Genomic DNA, 21825 nt, shown 5'->3' with positions numbered 1-21825 from the left:
ACTCCTAACACTGGCAGCAAAGTGCAGCCTCTTCAAAGGGGATCCCAGCAGTGTGCAAAGGCAGCCATTTACGGTGGACAGTCCTCCACCAGGAAAGGTCTGGCTCCAGCCAGGCCTGCCACTCCCACTCCCCGGTACTCCCACCCCTGACTTAGTGCCCTGGGGAGCCGCTTTCCTGCGTGGCAAGGCCCAGCCCATGGCGTGGCGACTAGCAGACACTGGCCCAGGACCCTTGGGGTAGGTGCTTTATGCTAAGCTGGCCAGGATTTAGGGGTGTCTCGGAGGTGATGTGGAGGGGAGCCAGGACCTCCCACCTCACGCTCACTGACGGGCACAGTTGGTACCCGCGGCGCCCAGGGTAGAGAGACCTAGGCTGGGGCGGGTAGCTGTCGGGGGAGTTGTAGGTAATCCGCCGGCTGACGGCCAGGGGCCCGTAGGTGCGCGCGCAAGCCCCGGGGGCCCAGGCCCCGCCCCTGGCCAGCCCCCGCCCCTGGCCAGCCCACCCCGCCTCCGCACCCCCTCCTTCGCCTTCCGGACCACAAGGAGGTGTCTGCGCTGGGCCAGGGGCGCCCCCTGCAGGCCGAGGGCGGGCCTGCGGTGAGGCCCCGCCCCCGGACCGCCCCCCGCAGACCCTTGCCAGGCGGAGGCCGGGGCGCAGAACCGGGTCCTGGCTTTACTATCGGCGCGCGTGGTTGCCATGGCCGCTGGGCAACGCCTCTGCTGTCCGGGTCGCGCGCGGGCCCGGCTGCGGTTGCTATGGCCGCGGGAGGGGAAGAGGCGCACAGCCCGACGCCCCGCCCCGCCCGGCGCAGCCCCGCCTGCCCGCCCGCGCATTCCGCCCTCCCAGCCGTCTGCGCCGCCGCTGCTCTTGCCACTGCCGCGGGGACGCAGGGCTGCGGTGGGCGCAGCTGAGGCGGGGCGCGGACCGGAGGCGAGTGGCCCGCTCCAGGCCGGAAACCCAGGTGGGGCCGGGCCGCCTCCGTCGCGCCCCCCCTCCCTCCCGGGATGCGGCGCTGAGGCCCAGCATGGCCGGCCCGGGCCCCACCTTCCCGCTGCACCGGCTGGTCTGGGCGAACCGGCACCGCGAACTGGAGGCCGCACTGCACAGCCGCCAGGTGAGGCCTGCCGAGCACCTGGGCTGCCCTTCGTGCCTCCTACTCAAAGCTGTGGGCTACCCCTCCCCGTCCCGATCAGAAGCCCAGGTTGCTTGTTTCTCGCTCAGGATCCTCTGGCCTCGGCTCGTAGCGCTGGGCCTTGCCCTGCGGGTCTCTCCACTTCACAGTGCATCCACCCCTGAGCCAGACTGAGAACAGGCAGCCAGGTCCTGGTCCCCAGGCCGGTCCAAACTCTTGACATCCTGCAACTGCACCTCTGCCTAACCAGGCCCCAGCAGCAGCCAGCCTCTGCCCCTGGGAGAGGGCTGGAGAAGTGGGCAGGCCCTTCCCACACGCCCCCTCCCTTCCCCTACCAGGCCTCACAGGCCATCCTCTGCCATTTCCGTGGCCTGTCTCCCGTCTTTATTTCTCACAGTGACTCCCAACCCTGTTCAGCGCAGTGGCCTTCTTGCCTCAGTCTGTCCTTACTTGCTCTGTGCTGAGTGTCCCGTCTCCCCCAGCACGACATTGAACAGGAGGATCCACGGGGGCGCACCCCCCTGGAACTGGCCGTGTCCCTGGGGAACCTGGAGTCCGTTAGAGTCCTGCTTCGACACAATGCCAATGTGGGCAAAGAGAGCTGCCAGGGCTGGGCAGGTACTGCAGAGGCAAGGGGGCTCCCCTGAGGCTGGTGGTGGGGTGGGTGGGGTTGGTGCATGGAAGTGAGCAGCCAGACTGGGGGCCATGGAGAGAACTTGCCTCAGGCAGCCCGGTGCCCCCAGTCCTGCAGGAGGCTGTCAGCACTGGGGACCCTGAGATGGTGCAGCTGGTGCTCCAGTATCGGGACTACCAGAGGGCCACACAGAGGCTGGCTGGAATTCCGGAACTGCTCAACAAGCTCCGCCAGGTACAGCAGGGCAGGGAGGTAGAGCCAGTGAGGGGGTGGGGTGCATGGCAGGGGACATGACAGGCTATGTGGGGGTCACTCTGGTCGCCCACAGCAGACCTGGGAAGGCACCAGCCTGTGCCTCAGGCCTTCTGGGCACTGTCAGCGAGGTCCCTCTCTCTTGACCCCAGCACACGATCACATAGGAAAGAGAGGAGTTCGGGTCCACATGGGTGGAGGAAAGCCTTTGCCAGCATTGAGGGTTCCCTAGTGCCAGAAATCTCAGCAGAGCTTTAGACATGGACCTCCTGGTGAATGCGGATTTCCCGGCAGGAGGATTTTGTCCAGCTCAGTGGATATGGCCCAGGCCTCTGGAATACCTATCTCCCCTTCTCAAAGCACACGGTGGGAGTACCTGGCTGGGCGAGCACACTACCTCATGCCTCCCCACTCCACGGGCCGGCCCACGGGGGTCTTTGGGCTTCCTGTACGGATGAGGACCCCGGGAACCAGAGCGGGTAGAAGTGCCTCCGGAATCCCTTAGCCCCCAGGCCTCCAGATGTTACAGCCTTATCATTGGAAGACCTTTTTAGGGCCCCACTTGGCCCACCCCTTTGGGTGGGATTTGGTTGGAGTGGGGTATAGCTGGTCCTTACAGCACATCAGGACTTGCTGAAGGGCTGGGCTCCCAGAAGGGGTGCTGTAGACTCTAGGCAAGGAGCTCCCCAGGCCTGCTAGCCTCCAGCACCATGCAGGGCTCTGACAGGTGCTCTGGTCCATCTCAGGCCCCTGATTTCTACGTGGAGATGAAGTGGGAGTTCACCAGCTGGGGTGAGTGGGGACCTCTTGGCTTCCAGGGAGCTGGGGTGGGGTCATTGGGAAGACCTGGTGACCTCCGTGCCCCCTGCAGTGCCCCTTGTGTCCAAGATGTGTCCGAGTGACGTGTATCGGGTATGGAAGCGGGGTGAGAGCCTCCGGGTGGACACCAGTCTCCTGGGCTTTGAGCATATGACCTGGCAGCGTGGCCGGAGAAGCTTCATCTTCAGGGGCCAGGGTGAGCTCTGGGGGACTCACTGTGGGCATGCAGCAGGCCAGGGCCCCTGGATTCCCCTGTGGCTTATAAGGGAGATGCTGTCCTTTGTCTCCACTCTCCAGATGTGGAAACAGGGTGGGGATGGAGGGGACCCCTACTTAGCAGCAGGTGGCCAAGGGCACTGTGGTGGGCCCCTTCCTGCTGTTTGGGGCCTAGCACTAATTTGCCCCCGTCATACACTGCTGCTGGCTGGCAGAGGCAGGAGCCTTGGTGATGGAAGTGGACCACGACCGGCAGGTGGTGCACACAGAGACACTGGGGCTCACCCTGCAGGAACCAGCAGCACTGCTTGCTGCCATGCGGCCCAGTGAGGAGCATGTGGCCAGTCGCCTCACCTCTCCTATTGTCTCCACCCACCTGGACACTCGTAATGTGGCTTTTGAGAGGTTAGTTGGAGCCTGGTCTCACCATGGTGTGTGTGCCCTTGAGGCTGCTGGTTCAGGCCTCTGAGGCCAAGCTGCTCAGAGGCTGCTCAGATCTGGGAGGGGGTCCCTGCAGACCTGTGTCTCACCCAAGCCACCTCCGAGTCCCCACATACCTATCTGTCCTGGCAGCTGTCTTCCTGGGGAGGAGCCTAGGCCAGGGTATCCCAGTTTCTTGACTTCTGATGTCACACATTTTCCTATAAAAATGAAGATTTAGACTGTGGTTCAGGACAACTGTTTGCACTCATGTTGGCTTCTCAGTAGTACCGCTGCTTCTGGGCCAGAGTCCTTTATGAGTAGCCCAGGAACCTGCCCCCTTTGGCCAGAGTGTTATTTCTCTGACAACACATGCCCCAGTTCCATAGCAGATTTCAGAAACACTTAAAAAAAAAAACCCAGCTCTATTGAGAAATAATTTCATATACCATACAGTCCACCTATTTAAAGTGTACCATTCCATGTTTTTTAGTATGTTCACAGATACACAACCACCACCACTGTCCATTTTAGGACATTTTCATCACTTCAAAAAGAAATCCTCTAAGTCAACTCCCATCCCCTCATCCCTCCCCCAGCCCTGGGCAACCACTGATCTACTGTCTCTCTCTGTAGATTTCCCTATTCTGGACATTTCACATAAATGGAATCATAGTACGTGGTCTTTTGTGGCTGGCGTCTTTCACTTAGCATAACATTTTTAAGGTTCGTCCAGGTTACAGTATATAACTACTTAACTCCTTTTGATGGCCAGATCCATTGTGTGAATAGACCACATTTTGTTTATTCATTCGCCCATTACAGACATCAGGATTGTTTCCACCTTTTGACTATTATGAATAATGCTGCTATAAACACTAGTGCACAAGTTTTTGTGTGGGCATAGTTCTCATTTCTCTCGGGCCTATCCCTCAGAGTGGAATTGCTGGGTCAGGTGGTAACTGGACATTTAATTGTTTGAAGAACTGCCAGACTGTTTACCAAAGCAGCTGCCGCACTCTCCATTCTTGTCAGCAGTGTCTGAGGATTCTCATTTCTCCACATCCTCTCCGACACTTACTGTTCACTTCTTTCTTTCTTTTTGGGGTGTAAGCATCTTAGCAGTTGTGAAGTGGTATCTCATTGTGGTTTTGATTTGCATTTCCTTAGTGACTAATAATGTTGAGCATCTTTTCATGTGCTTATTGGCCATTTGTATATCCTCTCTGGAAAAGTGTTTATGCTGATCCTTTGCCCATTTAAAAAAACTAGGTTATCTTTTTATTATTGAGCTGTAAAGGTCCTTTATATATTCCAGATGTAAGTTCTTTATCAGATACATGATTTGCATGTATTTCCTTCCACTCTGGATTGTTCTTTCACTTTGCTTGGTGGTGTCTTTTGAAGCAAACAAGTTTTTAATTTTCATGAAGTTTAATATATTTTTTTCTTTTGTTGCTTGTGCATTTAGTGTCATATCTAACAATACTTTGCAAATCCAAAGCCATGAAGATTTTCTCCTGAAAGTTTTATAATTTTAGCTATTTCATTTAGCCTTTGACCCATTTTGGGTTAATATTTGTATATTGTGGGAGGTAGGGGGGTCCAACTTTATTCTTTTGCAGGTGACTATCCACTTGTTCTGGCACCATTTGTTAAAAACACTGTTCTCTTCCCACTGAAGAGAACCCTTGTGGAATCAGTTGACCATAGATGTGTGGGTTTATTTCTGGGCTCTCAATTCTGTTCCATCGATTGACATATCTATCTTTGTGCCAGTAACACACTATCTTAATCCCTGTTGCTTTGGTGTAAGTTTTGAAATCGGAAAGTGCGAGTCTTCCAACTTTGTTCTTCTTTCTCAGGATTATTTTGGGTATTCTGGGTCCCTTGCAACTTCTTATGAATCCAGATTCAGCTTGTCAATTTCTATGAAGAAATCAGGTGGGATTCTGTTAGGGTTTGCATTGACTCTATACATCAGTTTGGAGAATATTGTTATCTTAACACTGTTAAGTCTTCTACCATGAATATGGGACTTTTTCCCATTTCTTAGACCTTTAATTTCTTTCAGTGGTGTTTTGTAGTTTTCAGAGTATAAGTTTTATACTTCTTTGGATAAATTCATTCAAAGTATTTTATTCTTTTTGATGGTATTATGAGTGCAATTGTTTTCTTAAGTACATTTTTGGATTGTTCACTGCAAAGCTATAAAAATACAATTGATTTTTGTATATTGATCTTTTTTTTTAATCAAAGTATCATTGATATACAATGTTATAGTGGTTTCAAATACACAACACATTGATTCAACATTCACCCATATTATCAAGCCCTCACCCCTTCTAGTGCGGTCAGTGTCTTTCAACGTAGTAAGATGTTTCAGAATAATTAACTGTATTCTCCGTGCTGTATCATGGTCCCCATGACCAACCTATACTGTGATTGTGAATTATTGTGTCCCTTTATCCCCTTGTTCCTCACCTTTGGTAACCACTAGTCCCTTCTCAGTGTCTATGAGTCTACTGCTCTTTGGTTCCTTCTGTCTTACTTTGTTTTTATACTCCACAAATAAGTGAAATCATTTGGTATTTGTCTTTCTCCACCTGGCTTATTTCACTGAGCATAATGCTCTCTAGGTCCATCCACGTTTTTGCCAACAGGGGGATTACTTTTCTTTTTATGGCTGAATAATATTCCATTGTGTATATGTACCACCTCTTCTTTATCCATTCATCTATTGATGGACACTTAGGTTGCTTCCATATCTTGGCTATTGTAAATAGTGCAGTGATAAACGCAGCAGTGCATGTGTCTTTTCAGATCGGGGATCTTGTTTTCTTTGGGTAAATTCCTAGGAGTGGAATTACTGGGTCAAATGGTATTTCTGTATATTGATCTTATGTCCTGCAAACTTGCTAAACTCATTTTTAAATTTTAATGGATTTTTAGTAGATTCCTTATGATGTTTTCACATGTAAGATCATCTTTTGTTAATAGTGATAGTTTTACTTCATCCTTTCCAATCTGTATGCCTTTTATCTTTTTCATGGCTGATGGCTTTGGCTAGAACCTCCAGGAGAATGTTAAATAGAAGTGACAAGAGTAGACATCTTTGTCCTGTTTCTGACCTTGGGGGAAAAGTATTCGGTCTTTCACCATTAAGTATGATGTTAGTTGTGGGTACCCTTTATCAGATTGAGAAATTTGCCTTCTATTCCTAGTTTGTTGAGTGTTTTTATCATGAAAGGGTTTGGATTTTGTCAAATAACCGTGTTGATACAATCATGTGGCTTTTATTTCTACTATATTGATATGATCTCTTCTGTCCCGAGGGACAGACAGGAGGACTTGGGTCCTGGGCTGATGAGGTTGAGTGTGGGGAACAGGCCGTGAGCCCCCAGCTCCTCCTGTGTCCTCTTTGTTTATTTTGTTGTTGGGTGGAGTGTTCTAAGGCAGTTTGTTAAGTCTGGTTTATGATGTGTTCAGTTCTTCTACTTCCCTGTTGCTCCTGTATCTACTTGTTCTTCCCAGGAGTGGAGTGAGGTACTGATGTCTCCAACTACTTTTGTTGAATCAGACATAACAAAAGTTTGGAGAATATTGTCATCTTAACACCGTTTTAACTTTTTATTATGGAAAATTTCAGACATACACGGCAGAAGAGAGAACAGTATAATGCACTCATTACCCAACTTCAACACTTACCAATATTTTGCCAATCTTGTTAAATCAATCCTTCCTCACCGTTTTTCTTTGTTTTTTTCTCTAGGCTATTTTAAGTCACATCCCTGATGTCACACCATTTCAACAGTAAATGTGTCTGCACATGACTCTTAACAGATTAGGATGTTTTAAAACCCACCCTGCACACCTAACAAAATCAATGATGATTCCTCGGTACTTTCTAGTGCCCAGTCCTTGTTCCGTTGTCCTCAGCCATCCAGGCATCCTGTTCAAGGCCTGCATGCTTCACAGGAGGAAGGCTAGTTGGAGGGGGTCTTTGGAAGGGAAGGATTTGGCCGGGGTTGGGGGGGTGGGTCCTCATGAGCTCCTGTTTGGTCTGTTTCAGGAACAAATGTGGTATCTGGGGCTGGCGGTCTGAGAAGATGGAAACCGTTAGCGGCTACGAGGCCAAGGCAGGAGGGGCTAGTGGCGGGGGCCGGGGTAGGAGATGAGAGGCCCAGGGACTGTGCTCCTTCTCTACATCCCCTTCATGTGGACGGAGAGACAGAGCGGCCCATGGGCTCTAGAAGCCCTGTGAGCCGTGCCCACTCAGCAGGGCCTGCGCGCCTGGCACCAGCTGAGCGCCCAGGGATCACCTGCTAGCACGGGCCCTGCCCAGGTTCCCGAGGCGAAGCAAGGAGCGTTCTTCCTTCCTTAGTGACTCCCAAGGGTTCAGACCCTGCGACTTCTCCCACTGTGGGGAGTGAGATCTTGTCCGTGGGGACAGGAGGACTTGGGTCCTGTGCTGGTGAGGCTGATAGTGGGGAACAGGCTCTGAGCCCCCAGCTTTCCCTGTGTTCCCCCTGCTCCCCAGGTGTATAGTGCCACCAATGTGGAGCTGGTGACACGCACACGTACGGAGCATCTTTCTGATCAGGACAAGTCGAGGAGCAAAGGTAAACCCAGGTGCGCCTGCCTGCTGCCCAGTCACGCCATGCGGTGGGGTCCCCCTGGTCTGGGACAAGCTGGGAGGCCTCCCCATTCCCATCTGCTCTCCCAACAGAAAACTCCCAGTGGAGGGGGGCATTCTGGGACAGTGGCCCAAAGTCTGCTCATGGGCTCCCACCCCTTCTCCTCAGGGGGGAAGACTCCGTTCCAGTCCTTCCTCGGGATGGCACAGCAGCACTCCTCCCACAGTGGGGTGAGCCGGGGATGGGGGGCGGGGCTGGGGCCCGCTAGGGGGGCTGGCCAGGCAAAGGCTAAGCCTGGCGCTGGGTCCGCCCAGGCTCCCGTGCAGCAGGCAGCCAGCTCCACCAACCCCACAGCTATTTCCCCCAGCGAATACTTCGACCCCAACTTCAGCCTGGAGTCGAGGAACATCGGCCGCCCCATTGAAATGTCCAGCAAAGTACAGAGGTGAGGTCTGGGGACTTCCCTCAGGGACAGGGACCCTACCTGGTCCCCCTGAGCCCTTGCAGACTCCTGTCACACACGGGGCTCCCTCAAGTGGGAACCCACTCACCCAGCCACTTCCTTCCAGACTCCACTCCTTGGGGGCAGGAGCCAGGTCTGTGTTATCCATGGCCTTTGGCGCCCAGCTTGGGGATTGGTCCAGAGGACTGGTCACTCTCTGTTGGGGAATGAATGGATGAGTGGATGGATGGATGGGTGGGCAGCACCACCCATGTGTGGTTTTCTATTCAATTTAATAAGCACTTGCTGGGGGCCAGGGGAAGGGCCCACAACTCTACCACCTCCTGCCTTTGTAGCCCAAGGAGAGGTCCCCTCTTGAGGGTCGAGCATCCTCTGTAAATGAGGGCAGTCACAAGGGGGCCGGGAGGCTCTCGTGAGCCATGACTTTGGGCTTATCATGCTTCCGCCGTCTAGGACCTCACTCGGACTCTCAGCCATCCAGGGGTGGAGCTGGGATTCAAACCCCAGCAGGCCTGACCCCTGGGCTGCCCTGGACCCAAAAGTATAGCCAAGTGTGGGGCTCTGGCTGGCTGTGGGCTGAGGAGGAGGGTGCCATGACAGGTCCAGATGGAAGCCAGTCGCCTTGCCCCGGCCTATGCATCCAGATGAGTTGAACTGGCAGAAACCACCATAGGCCCCAGCCTGGACCCAGGGACTGAGGCAGCTTGGGCCAGAAGGCCAGAAGGACACAAGCTCCTTGGGAGGCAGGCAGGGACAGCTGAACAGAGAAGAGGGTCCCCAGGCCAGGTGGAGGGCATGAGTAAAGGCAGGTGTCCAGAGCAGGTGGCCCTCAGCAGAGGAGCCACCAGAGGTTCCTTGTCCCACACCCTGTGGCCGGCTGGGCAGGTTCAAGGCAACACTGTGGCTGAGTGAGGAGCATCCCCTCTCCCTGGGTGACCAGGTGACACCCATCATTGACCTGATGGCCATCAGCAACGCTCACTTTGCCAAGCTGCGTGACTTCATTACCCTACGCCTCCCGCCTGGCTTCCCAGTCAAGATCGGTGAGAGGGTGGGCTGGGGCAGTGGAAGGGAGTCGGGTGGATGTGGGCTGCAGGGGCCGGGCACAGGCGGACCTCCAGCCAGGGCAGCTCATGCGTGGCTGTCTCCTCAGAGATCCCTCTTTTCCACGTGCTAAACGCCCGCATCACCTTCAGCAACCTGTGTGGCTGTGACGAGCCCTTGAGCTCCGTGTGGGTACCGGCCCCCAGCTCTGGCCCTGCTGTCACAGCCTCAGGTACCAGTGCGGGAGGGAGGTCTCTGAGCACCAGTCTTGCTGGTCTCTGAGCACTGGGCTGAACGTGGCCCCTCTGCCACATCCAGGGAGCCCTTTCCCGTGCGAGGTGGACCCCACTGTGTTTGAGGTGCCTGAGGGATACAGTGTGCTGGGCACAGAGCGCAGTGAGCCCCTTCGCGATGAAGACGACGATCTGCTGCAGTTTGCCATCCAACAGAGCCTGCTTGAGGCTGGCACAGAGGCGGAGCAGGTGGGGTGCGGGCAGGGGCTGGGCCCTGGGTGTGGATGGGACCAGCAGAGGTGACAGCGCTGGGCCCTGACTGCTGCAGGTGACCATCTGGGAAGCCCTGACCAACACCCGGCCTGGCACCCACCCTCCTCCCCAAGCCACGGCCTATGAGGAGCAGCTTCAGCTGGAGCGGTGAGGCCTCTCTGACCCACTAGGTCCATGTCTTGGCCCTGCCCTGCCTCAAGGATCCTGACAGTCAGAGGCTCCTTGGTTGGTGGGGGTAGGTAGCAGGGAGGTGCTGGTCCCAGGACCTCATGCCCTCCTCGGGGCCACCCTCCTATCAGCAACACTGCCCATCCCTGAATCTGCCTGAGGGATGGGGAGGCAGCCCCGCCTTGTCTCTTCTTTCTGGGGTCCCACGTCCTAGCCACCCTGTCCTGCCTTCCGTAGCTGTGTCCCACCCCTTGGCCTCTTCCCTGAGCTTTGGCACTCACCGATCCGCTCTCGCCTCCCGTGCCTTGCCTGGAAGGGCCCTCCAGGAGAGCCTGCGGACGTCCTCGGAGCCCAGGGGCCCGGGATCCCCTCATAGGACACCCCTGGCCCCAGCCCCCCCAAGCTTTGAGGAGCAGCTGCGCCTGGCCCTGGAGTTGTCTTCGCGGGAGCAGGAGGAACGCGAGCGGCGGGGGCAGCAGGAGGAGGACGACTTGCAGAGGGTCCTGCGGCTCTCGCTCACGGAGCACTGAGAGTGGCCCCGGGCCCCAGGGGGCCGTCTGGTCTGGGCCCCCACCTGTTTTGTAACTTATTTATTACAAACTCTCTGCTGCTGAGCTTGGGGCCTGGAGCCCTGGGGGTGGGCTTGCACTGGAGACCAAAATGGAAATAAAGAGACTTTGAGCAGCAGGCTTGCTCTGCTCAATGTGGGGATGCACGGGGGGGGGCGGGCACTGAGGGGAGACACCATGAACAGTGGCTTCAGACCTGGGTTTGAATCCTTCCCACAGCTGTAAAACGAGACCACCTTCCACCCCGCAGAGCTGTTGGGTGGGTAAAATGAGCTGGCGCATGTCAACAGAGTAGTTACTCCATACATGTCAACTCTCCTGAGCCTTGACTTGCCCCGCCTCCTGGAGATCCAGGTTCCTGCCGCCACCCAGTGAGGCTTTCCTGGGACCCACCCATGTTCCTGTTGGAAGGGGGAAGGGCCTGAGCCTCTAGACTGCTCACAGCTAGCTGGGAGGATCCCCCCTGCATCCCAGGCCTGAGTTCCTGCCCTGACCGCCAGTATGTTCTACTGGAGTGACTTTGGACAACTCACGTGCTTCTGTGCAGCTGTGACCTGCCCTGCTCACCCCCAGGGTGGCCTCGAGGATTGCCTGTGAGACTCTTGGGTTAGCTTGAAATCCCACCTCATTTCTCCTGTTCTGCGTCTCATGATTCGTGCAGAGTGCAAACATGAGGGCCAACCAGCAAGGAAAAATAAGTTTGGGGTGCTCCTCTACCTAAGACCCACTGTATGTGATCCTCTCCAAGGCCTGTGTCCCCAGTCCTGCCTTCCTAGGCCCCATCTCTTCTGAGGAACAGTGGAGGCCCAGAGCACAGCTCAGGTGACCAGCCTGGGTGGGGCCGGGAGCGCCTCCTAGGAGGTGGGACCGAACCCCGGAACGAAGGCAGCTGGCTGCCGGACCTCAGGCCACTTCCCACTGGGTCTTGGCCTCGCACCTGCGCCCCGCCCAGACTCCGCCCCCCAACGTATTTGTGGGGCGGGGGCGAGGCAGGCCGAACCCGCGGAGACGCGAAGGGAGGGGCGGCGGCCGCTGGGTGCCGGCTCCGCAGGCCGGGCCGGACGGGAGTCTGGCCCTTTAAGGGCCACCCCCGAGGAGGTGCCAGGCCCTGGTGGCTCCGGTCTCTCCTTCCTGGTCCTGCGGGGCTGGGACTGTCCGTGGGGCCGTGGGAGGGCTCAGGTGCCCCCTGCCTGGCCCCATGGCCCTGGTCACCGTAAGCCGCTCGCCCCCGGCCAGTGGCCACTCCACGCCTGTGGGGCCCACGGTGAGTGTGGCTTTGCCGTGGTCCTGCCCACGCAGTTGGCCGCCAGCTGGGCCTGGGGGAGCGCGACCTGCCCACGGCAACCTCCCCTCAATCATAGGGATGTGCGTAAGGGGAACCCGAATCTCAGACTGGAGAGGGTTGGTGGGAGTAGGGAAAGGTGGGGCGTAAACTTGAGGCTCCCAGGAACTCGGAGCCAGGCAAGATCCGGAGCCCTGAGCGCCTGCCCAGCCTGCTGAGGCCCTACGCTCTTCCCGGCTCAGATAGGGGCCAACCCGTAGGATACCTCAGGCACCCCCCCCCATCCTTACCCAGCGTTGCCACGCGCCCCCAGCGCCTCCAGGTGATGGGCTGGGTGGGATGGGATCTGACACCTTTTCTGGTTCCACTCTCCACTGGGGGGGTGATCCCCACCCCCCTACTTCAGTAGCACTGAGAGAGTGGAGCGGAGAGCCCTCCCACCTCACACTGCCCTGGGGCTGCTTTCCCAGCAGGACCAGGTGTCCAAGCGGAGAAGCTGGCTCCAGCGAAGGTGAGCACCTCCCCCCAGCACTGGTGCCTGCATCCAGGTGCCAGGCCTGGCCACTGCCATACAGGACCAAAGCCACCCACTGGATGTGGCCACTGAGTAACCACAGCTGGGGGGTATGGCCGGCTTGCAGCACCGGCCTGGCTGCCTTTGCTTTCACCTTCCTCCTGGTCAGTTGGGGCCCCATCACCCACTTTCTGGCTCCTGGCCCAGGCCAGGGGTCACAAGAGAAAGAACAGGATGGGATAACAGCCAGAGGACTCCTGGGCCTCACCAAGTTAACAGCATCTCCTGAGTTAGGTAGATGGGGAGGGGAGGGAGGGGGAGGGAGGGACCCCAGCCCCCCTACCCCCAGACCAGAGTGGGGGGGGGGCTTGGGAGCCCCCAAGGCAGTGGTTCTCAAAGTGTGGTGGCCACACCACCTGGGAACTGGTCAGAAATGCCCGTTTCAGGCCTCCACTCCAGACCTACTGACTCTCTAAGGTTTGGGCCCAACACCTGTTTTAACAAGACCCCAGGTGACTGATGCACCCCTGTCCTAAGGGGTGCAGCTGGCCATGGTGGCTTCCCTGTCACCCTGACAGGCAGAGCTTTGCAGTGCTCCGTGGGGCTGTCCTGGGACTACAGGACAGGGGGGATGATGCAGATGCAGCTGAGGCCAGCCCTGAGCCAGCGGAGGAACCCTCAGGTGACGAGCAGCCCCATGCCGACCATGCAGATGAGGGGCACGGGCTCCGGAGTCCCCAGAAGCAGGAGCAGAGTCAGCACCTGCGCCTCATGGTGGAGCTGCTGAGGCCCCAGGACGACATCCGCCTGGTGAGGGCCCAGCCACCGGCCCAGGGTGCAGGGAGGGGAGCGCAGGCGTCTGCCTGTGAGTGTGATGGCACCCTGGGGAGCAGAGGGGTTGCCTGACCCCCGGTGGTCCTGCTGTTTCAGCCGGGGGCGGGGGTTGTTGTAACAGGGGGAGGCTCATGTTTGCAGGCCTCCCAAGGGCTGGGAAAGGACTGGGAGGTTGGCCCCGTGTGAGCCTGTAGGGCCAAATTAGGTCCAAAGCTGGGAAATACAGAGGCGGGTTTCTGTGCGCAAGCAGCCAAAACCTTCCTGACCATGTGAATTGTCCACAAATGGACATGCACTCGGGGGGAGGGGGCGTGCTGCTGAATTTATTCCATGGAAGCACCTTCCTTCATTGTGAGATTGTGTCTTTAATAATTCTTTGCTGAGAAGCACTTCTTGAGTCAAATTTTGGTAATGGCAAGAGAAAAGGTTTATTTAAACCTCCTTCCTAGCCAGAAAGTAAAAACTGGCAATCTGTGTCAGGCCTGTTCTCCCGTTTTTTCCACACACAGCCCCTTTAAGAAAAATCGTTTGAAATGTTTTGTTGGACCAAGAAATCTAAAAGTTGAACCACTGGATTGTAACCAGTGGTCTGGTATCTGGGAAGAGGGGGAGGTGTATGGAGGGAGCAGTGGCAGGTCTGCCGTCTGCCCGGTGTGTGTCCGGTCACGGGGTGGGTGGAAAGCAGGGTCTTCTGGGCCACTGTGAGCTTGGGCTTCTCCCTCCCTGTCTTCCCCAGGCAGCCCAGCTGGAGACAGCACGGCCCCCCCGGCTCCGCTATTTGCTGGTAGTTTCCACCAGAGACCATCTGAGCCAGGATGAGGCAGTCCTCCTGGGGGTGGACTTCCTTGAAAGCAGGTGGGAGCTGGGGGGATAGGGTAGAGGGCAAGGAAACGAGGTGCTGGGGGTCAGTGGCCTTCCCTTTGTCCCCTGCCAGCTCCCCCAGCTGCACCCTGGGCCTGGTCTTGCCTCTCTGGAGTGACACCCAGGTGTACCTAGATGGAGATGGGTAAGAGGTAGCAACTGGGGGGAGGGGAGAGGAGGGGCCGGGAGGGTGGGATAGCAAAGGATGATCTACATGACAGGGCTTCTCGGCTCTAGGGAGCAGTAGAATTCCAGGCCTGGTGTCTGGGGCCTGAGCCTACCCAGCTCTACCTGAGATAAGCTGTGTGATCCTGGGCAAGTCCCCTAACTCCTCTGGGCCTCGGCCACCCCATATCTGGCAAATGGGGCTTATCTTGAACTCATCTGATAAGTAAGGATTCTCAGGACCAGCCTCGTGAAGTAGCCAGTGGGCAGGCCTCTCTGGGACCCTTTCCTGGAGCCTGGCTTCACCCCCGCCTGGTCTCCCACAGGGGCTTCAGTGTGACTTCTGGAGGACAGAGCCGAATCTTCAAGCCTATCTCCATCCAGACCATGTGGTAGGGGCTAGTGGCTGCAGGGTCTGGGGAGGGGCCGCAGAAAGGACAGCGTGACCCAGCCTTTCCCCTGTCCCAGGGCCACGCTCCAGGTGTTACACCAGGCATGTGAGGCGGCTCTAGGCAGTGGCCTTGTACCAGGAGGCAGTGCCCTCTCCTGGGCCAGCCACTACCAGGACAGACTGAGCTCTGACCAGAGCTGCCTGAATGAGTGGATGGCCATGGCCGACCTGGAGTCTCTGCGGCCTCCCAGCACCGAGCCTGGCAGGTCCGTGCAGGGAGGGAAGGGAAAGGGGTTGCCATGGGGGAGCAGGGAGGGGACTCCTGAGTGGATGGGCTCTGCCCGTAGGCCCTCGGAGCAGGAGCAGATGGAGCAGGCGGTCCGGGCGGAGCTGTGGGACGTGCTGGACACCAGCGACCTGGAGAGCATCACCTCCAAAGAGGTGGGCAGGGCCCTGGGGGGCGGGCAGGGCACGGCCGGGCTCGAGGGTGGGGCCCTCAGCTGGGCCAGGGCTTTCCTCTCGGTGGGGCCTTCCCACTGTGTTTTCCTGCCATCCTGAGCCGTCCCAGGTGCTTGGCCTTGGTGCCCCTGTCCGAATGGGACAGGCACTTTCCTCAGAGGCATTGGAGGGCAGGGGGTGTGCCGGGACCTAGTGAGGGGCTCCCCAAGCCTCTCCTCCTCCTCGGCTCTGCCTGCAGATCCGCCAGGCCCTGGAGCTGCGCCTGGGATGTCCTCTCCAACAGTACCGCGACTTCATTGACAACCAGACGCTGCTGCTCGTGGCCCAGCAAGATCGGGCCTCCCGCATCTTCCCACACCTCTACCTGGTGAGCTGGCAGGGCATGAGGGCTGCTGCGGTGGGGCGTGGGCGTGACGCTCGCTCCCTCTCCACAGGGCTCAGAGTGGAATGCAGCCAACCTGGAGGAGCTGCAGAGAAACAGGTAGGGTTCCAGGCCCCCTCAGGATGGTCTCCCTACCTCTGTTGGCCTTCTCTCAAGGGCACCCCGGTCAGCATCCCCAAGCTCTGCTTCCAGCTCCACCCCTGGGGCTGTTTCCCTGTAGGGTGTTAGGCCGGGGAGGAGAACTGCAGCTGTGGAGGCGGAGGCCTGCTGGGGGCTCCCTGGCCAGCTTCTCCCTCCCCACACTGTAAAGCAGGCACCCGACAGGACGCCTCAGGCACCCAGAGATGAGGGGCAGCCGTGGGCAGCCCGTGACCGCTCCTCAGGGAGAAGGAAGGGCCCCTCTCCTGGGGGTGCTGGCTGCCTGTTCTCATAGATTCCTGTCATTTGTCCACTACGGGCTTCTGGGAAACCTGCTGTGGCCCCTACCATCCAGCGGCTGCAGATCTACCCAGTCCCAGCTTAGCCCAGAAGCTGCTCTTGAACTTGGACTCCTGAGAATAACGGAAGAGTCAGCGCTGCTGCCGACTCAGCAGCTACCTGGGCTAGAGGGGGACCTGAGCCCAGGGCATCCGACTCACTCAGGGTCACATCTCCTCCTACTCCCACCGTGACCGTGCCACCCCCACCTGACTCTCAGAACCAAGAACTAAACAGAGATACCTAGAGCCCCTGGCCAGTGGGCCCAGTGACCCTGGCCTTGTCAGCCTGCCCTTGACCCCTCTGCTACAGGGTCAGCCACATCTTGAACATGGCCCGTGAGATTGACAACTTCTACCCTGAGCGCTTCATCTACCACAATGTTCGCCTCTGGGACGAGGAGTCAGCCCGGCTGCTGCCTCACTGGAAGGAGACACACCGCTTCGTGGAGGCTGCGAGGTGGGGTCCCCCCTGCCCCAGCTTTAAGCGGCCCCAGGCCCTCTTCCTCCCTTGTTCTGCCAGCTCTGGGACTATGTCTGCCCCTTCTCTCCTGTCCCCTCTGCGCTGGGGCCTTTCTGCCCACTGTGGGGCCCTCTGAGCAAGCGGGCAGAGGAGGGGGAAGCTAACCATGTTCTGCCCCCACAGAGCTCAGGGCACGCGGGTGCTAGTTCACTGCAAGATGGGCGTCAGCCGCTCGGCTGCCACAGTGGTGGCTTACGCCATGAAGCAGTATGGCTGGAGCCTGGAGCAGGCTCTGCACCACGTGCAGGAGCTCCGGCCCGTTGCCCGCCCCAACCCTGGCTTCCTGCGCCAGCTGCAGACCTACCAGGGCATCCTGACTGCCAGGCATGGAGTGGGGGACCGGGGATGGGGGGACGATGTGTGTGGGTGCTGGGGGTGGCTGCTGGGCCACTCAAAGCTGACTCAGGGCCACCTCCTCACAGCCGGCAGAGCCACGTCTGGGAGCAGAAAGTGGGCAAGGCCTCCCCAGAAGAGCCCCTGGCCCCTGAGGTTTCTACACCACTCCCACCTCTTCTGCCAGAACTGGGAGGCACTGGGGAGGTGAAGATCATGGGGTTGGCGGAGAGCCAGGCAGCCCCAGCAGAAGGCCCTGGGCCACGGCCCCGCATCAATCTCCGTGGGGTCATGAGGTCCATCAGCCTCCTGGAGCCTTCCTCGGAGATGGAAAGCCCCTTGGAAGCGGGGAACCTGCCGGAGGTGAGGCTGGGGCTGGGGAAAGAGCCCAGCCTGAGGCAGGGTGGGGCCTAAAAGGAGTTGGGAGCAGATGGTGGGAGGATGGAGAGGAAGCAGACCTGATGTTCTGGCCCTGAGCCGGGGGCACCTGAGCATGGGGACCAACCCTGGGCAGCTCCCTTTTGTCCCGGAGGGAGGGCGGGCAAGCACTGCCCCCCATGGATGCTGGGGAGCAGCGGTGGGGCCAGGGGCGTTGCGAGGCTGCTTGACTGAGCCAGCCCCAGGCCAAGGCTGCAGGCAGCTCCCCGCCTGACCGAAGGACTTGCCTCCTGAGGGCAGGGCTGCCCAGCCATGGAGTGAGCGTCCTCCCCAGGCCAGGAGCCGGGCAGCACACCGCTGGCCCTAACCCGGGGTGGATAGGATGATCCCTGCAGCCCATCCCTGATCTGAGGGACAACCCATCAAAGGATGGGGTGCAGAGGGGTCACAGCACTTACACAACCAAGGTAGTGGCTGAGGAGTTGAGCACCTCTCTGTGCCAAGTGCTGTGGGGCACAAGTGTAACACCAGAAGCTGGCCCCTGCCTTAGGAAGCCAGGCCCCCCACGTGACTCAAGGCCAAGATGGCTGGCCTAGAGGAAGGAGAGCTCAAGAGTTCATCTCTTGGTGGGGGGTGGGAACATTTGGGAAGGCTTCCTGGAAGAGGTGGCACTGGGTGTGGAAGGATTGGGAGGAATGGATGGTTGATAGATGTGCGTGGGTGTTCCCAAAGGCAGAGTGTCCTCACTGGACACCCGGCTTAGCACTTGGCACCTGGAAGGTGTTTCACCTGTGCTGGCTCACGCGAATGCCTGGGCCCAGGCGGGGGCGGGGGGGCCAAGAGGAGAGGGCCTCAAGGAGGAGGCAGCAGCCGCAGCGCTGAGGAAGGCTTCTGGGAGCAGGAGGAAGAAGGTCAGGGCGGAGGAGCAGGCAGTAGGGTGGGGATGTCATCTCCCCCCGTAGGAAACGTGACCCGTGAGCAGCTCAGCAAACGCTGTGTGTCTGCCCTCTCCCGGGTTCTGGGCTGCGTGCGCCTGCCCTGGAGAGACTCCCTCGCACCCTCTTTCCTGCTGCTTCCTTCCAGGTTTTCTCTTCAAATGAGTCTTCAGAGGAAGACCCTCCCCAGCCCGTCCCTCAGCTCTCAAAGGCCAGTGGTGGCCGGCGGGTCCGCAAGGGGCCCTGGCCTGCCCTGAAGTCCCGCCAGTCTGTGGTGGCCCTCCACAGTGCTGCCCTGGTGGCCAGCCAGACCCGGGCCTTGCAGGAGCAGGGAGAGGCGCGCTGTTCCCCCACCCGCAGGCGGCGGAAGGTGGTGAGGCAGGCCAGTGTGGATGGCAGCGGGGAGGAGGGGGAGGCCTGAGCCTTCACATGTGCCCGTGCTCCCCTCGGCACAGCAGAGACGCCCGAACGCCGTTCTGGGACCGGCACCCCTCACTCCTGTCAGCCCGTCTGCACCCCTCTTCCTCCTTCCCAGGAGGCCCCAGGCCTGGCACCACAGCCTCAGCTCCTACAGCCTCAAGTCTCACACCCATGCCACCTGTCCAAGGGCTCAAGACTTTTTCTATAACTGGGGATGTGGTGGAGATACTGAAGGTGCCTTGGGGCAGCAGCCCCCTAGCTTCGTTCTCAACCGCTGCCCGGAACGCTGGCAGCCACAGAATAAAAAATAGTTTCCCAGTGTAGAAGGGCTCACATTCCCTCCCTCACCCACTCCTGTCTGCCTCTTCCCTGCCCCCCACTTCATTCAGGGGCCCCCAGAGCCAACAGTAACCTCCATCCTCAGTCCCCAGCGGCAGGAGGCTTTCTGTCCCCCTACCCCCCATGCCACTCTCCTGGGTCACAGGGCACCCAGCCAGAGTCTTTTTGTTCTTCATGGCCTCTGGCCAGTCAGTTTTTCATAGTCTTAATAGTATCTGGCTTTGTACTTAGAAATAAAAAACATTTCATATTATTTTCAGTTTTATGGTAAAGCCATCTGCCTGTCAGTCGGATCCCTGTCCGGTTACAGGAGGAGTTTGGCCTCTCCTTACCCCTGCCTGTGTCCTCACCATTCTCAGGTGGCTTGTGACAGGTCTGTCTGGGGTGTGGTGTGGTTGGGGTGGGGTGGGAAGAAGAATGGGGAAGAGAAGAGGGGAGGCCAGCGCTATCTTCCTCATCTCGTAGGGCAGGGCCTGAGTAAACGCTAGCTGCCCACGCACGCACCCCTCGGGCAGGGTGGCGGGGAGCAAGTCCCCGCTGGGCAGCAGGTGCTTGGCTCTACTGGGATGGCTGAAGGGAGTTACCCACGAGGAAGTGGAAGCTGCCAATGCCCATCTTGACAGGACCAAGCCTGTTCCAGGTGAGGCTCCACCTGATGCTGGTTCGTGAGCACCCACTGGGTCCCAAGAATCTTCTTCCTGCTACAATGCAAGACAGCCAGATTTTCCAAGCCAGCCCGTGACTGCCAGGAAAGAGGGACCCTCAGGGGGCCTTCTCTTCTGCCTTGGGGTTCCTTTTGCTCAGTTTTAGTGGTTCCATCTTTGTCACTTCTAGCCCCTCTTCCCAAGATCATGTTCCCTTCTCTCTGACACACTACTTTGGTTGGGGTGGGGGTGGATACACCAAAGCAGGCCTCAGAGGTAGGAGCTGGCATCAAATGTCCTCACTAAATTGAGACCTCATGCCTGGTTTGAAGAATCAATCTCTCACCCAGACCCTGGTGGGACCCCCAGCACTACGCTAACTCCAGAGTACAGTTACTTAACCTTGAGTCTCTCTTTCTTTCTGTGCTACAAAGGGATTAGACAAGGAAGTCCCAAGGAACCCCCCTTCACTTTGATATCTTAATAATACATGTCACCTATACATTGATAGAATTTAGCCTCAACATGCTGTCTAGAAGAGGAATCATTTGCACCTGTCTGTGGGTGGCACACCAAGTGTAACAAGGTGGCGTCCTGAGAATCCAGTCTGATTCTTGAGCTACTTGGCTGGTCCACCCTGCTGACTAAATACTGGGGGCTGCCTGCCATCCTGCAGCCAACCCTGAGTCCCAGCCAGACGGCCCCTCCCATAATCCTAGGCTGGGGCTGCGGGGCAGGTGGGGTGACAAGAGGGTAGCCAAGGCCAGGCCCTGCCCTCTTACAGCCTGTGCAGAACTTTGAGAAATAAGAATTCAGCATGTGCGGAAACAAAACGAAGGGAAGCTGCATCAAAAATGCTGACAAATGATAAGAATTGTATGTATAAACAAAGCTCACACAAATTGCTCCAGGGGCCAGAAACCATTCAAAAAGAAAAGATACAGAATGAAGAATACGTCTCCCTCCGACCTTGTCCTCCAGTCCTTCACAGGCAACCAGTTTCCAGCTGCTTCTGAGTCCCTCCAAAGACATTCCCTACATATGTCATCAAATATATTTGTGTATTTTTTTAAAGTAGAAATTATAGCATGTTAACATATTATTCTGCACTTTGAAATTTCATATCGGAGTTGCACATCAGCACAGAAAACTCTTACTTTTCAAAATAACCACTCATATTCTATTTTATGGAATCCATCATTTATTTAAATGGTCATCTACTAATGAACATTTGTTTATGGAATTTTTTTCCATTCAGGTAATGCTTAAGTACCTTTGTATATACTTCCTTGTGCACACGTGGCCACAAAATCTGTTGGACATATTTCTAGAATTACTGAAGCAAAGACTATGTGTATTTAATTTTTAAAGGCATTCCTTTCAAGAAGTTGCACCAATTCACAACAAATGGGAATGCCTGTTTTTGTCCTTAAAGGACTGTCTAGCCTTACACATCAGTGTCATCCCGAATGAACCTTGCAATACTCCCAGGGGACAAGGGGCAGACAGTTACAAGTACCACTGTTTGAGGAACAAGGAAACCGAGCCCGGAAAAGGAGCTGCGTCTCTAACAGCCTGAATGAGAGTCTAGGTTTCTGGATCTCCGTCAGAGGCCTCACTGGGTAGTGGACAGGGTGGCTCTTCGGCAGTCAACGCACACAGCTCCCGGTTCCGTCCAAGGCGGGCCGGGGAATCCCGAAGCACGGAAACTCCGCCGAGAAGGGTCAGGGCGACCCCTGCTCAGGAACGCCCAGGTCAGCTGCCACGGATCCAGGAGCCTCGGCTCCGACTTGAACGCTTGCGCGGAGAGGAGCCTGAGTCCCTCAGGCGATCCGTTCCTCCAAGGCCAGCTCCCACCTTCCCTAGGTTCTCCCTCCGTCGGGCCCGGCTTGGCCCGGGTTTGGACCGGCCACGAGCTAGGGAGGCCGCTCGTCAGAACACGTTTTCAAACAGCAAAACCGAACACGCCGAAGAGACCGCGCCCCCGTCTTTTCACCCTGCATCCCCGAGCAGCGACTGCCTAGGGAA

The 21825-nt window shown here is 57.4% G+C and overlaps 2 protein-coding genes across 11 annotated transcripts; both read left to right on the top strand.

Moving 5' to 3' along the window:
* Window positions 1–663: 663 nt before the first annotated feature.
* Window positions 664–10979, top strand: ANKRD13D (ankyrin repeat domain 13D). 8 transcript variants are annotated; one of them, XM_073217488.1, is made up of 16 exons: window positions 664–1115; window positions 1616–1751; window positions 1877–2001; window positions 2314–2385; window positions 2766–2811; window positions 2891–3034; window positions 3270–3459; window positions 7547–7613; window positions 8015–8096; window positions 8204–8341; window positions 8466–8556; window positions 9460–9617; window positions 9728–9850; window positions 9937–10100; window positions 10180–10271; window positions 10530–10827. In XM_073217488.1, the coding sequence occupies exons 1-16, from the start codon at window positions 1026–1028 to the stop codon at window positions 10666–10668; spliced, it is 1857 nt and encodes a 618-aa protein (XP_073073589.1). In that variant the 5' UTR covers window positions 664–1025; the 3' UTR covers window positions 10669–10827. The 8 variants fall into 8 exon arrangements, with proteins under 8 accessions (XP_073073589.1, XP_036851587.1, XP_036851589.1 ...); XM_036995692.2 differs by having other exon boundaries at window positions 673–1115; window positions 10609–10979; XM_036995694.2 differs by having other exon boundaries at window positions 675–1115; window positions 8015–8106; window positions 8280–8341; window positions 10609–10979.
* Window positions 10980–11883: 904 nt separating this feature from the next.
* On the top strand, window positions 11884–19406 carry SSH3 (slingshot protein phosphatase 3). 3 transcript variants are annotated; one of them, XM_017653786.3, is made up of 14 exons: window positions 11884–12125; window positions 12614–12654; window positions 13236–13467; window positions 14228–14346; window positions 14426–14497; window positions 14844–14909; window positions 14986–15174; window positions 15256–15349; window positions 15606–15734; window positions 15802–15848; window positions 16539–16685; window positions 16872–17072; window positions 17171–17444; window positions 18543–19406. In XM_017653786.3, the coding sequence occupies exons 1-14, from the start codon at window positions 12060–12062 to the stop codon at window positions 18813–18815; spliced, it is 1950 nt and encodes a 649-aa protein (XP_017509275.3). In that variant the 5' UTR covers window positions 11884–12059; the 3' UTR covers window positions 18816–19406. The 3 variants fall into 3 exon arrangements, with proteins under 3 accessions (XP_017509275.3, XP_036851389.2, XP_017509276.3); XM_017653787.3 differs by having other exon boundaries at window positions 11909–12125; window positions 12617–12654; XM_036995494.2 differs by lacking the exon at window positions 14426–14497.
* Window positions 19407–21825: the final 2419 nt, after the last annotated feature.

Source organism: Manis javanica, chromosome 11 (assembly GCF_040802235.1).
Source record: "Manis javanica isolate MJ-LG chromosome 11, MJ_LKY, whole genome shotgun sequence".
In the NCBI taxonomy this organism is placed as follows: domain Eukaryota; kingdom Metazoa; phylum Chordata; class Mammalia; order Pholidota; family Manidae; genus Manis; species Manis javanica.
This window is presented reverse-complemented; position numbering and strand designations above follow the sequence as displayed.

Coding starts and splice junctions, on each gene's coding strand:
- ANKRD13D (XM_036995692.2), top strand. CDS start 1,026: ATGGCCGGCCCGGGCCCCACCTTCCCGCTGCACCGGCTGGTCTGGGCG. Junction 3,035..3,269: donor CTTCATCTTCAGGGGCCAGG/GTGAGCTCTGGG, acceptor GCTGGCTGGCAG/AGGCAGGAGCCTTGGTGATG. Junction 7,614..8,014: donor TTAGCGGCTACGAGGCCAAG/GCAGGAGGGGCT, acceptor CCTGCTCCCCAG/GTGTATAGTGCCACCAATGT.
- SSH3 (XM_017653786.3), top strand. CDS start 12,060: ATGGCCCTGGTCACCGTAAGCCGCTCGCCCCCGGCCAGTGGCCACTCC. Junction 17,073..17,170: donor CAGGGCATCCTGACTGCCAG/GCATGGAGTGGG, acceptor ACCTCCTCACAG/CCGGCAGAGCCACGTCTGGG. Junction 17,445..18,542: donor AAGCGGGGAACCTGCCGGAG/GTGAGGCTGGGG, acceptor GCTTCCTTCCAG/GTTTTCTCTTCAAATGAGTC.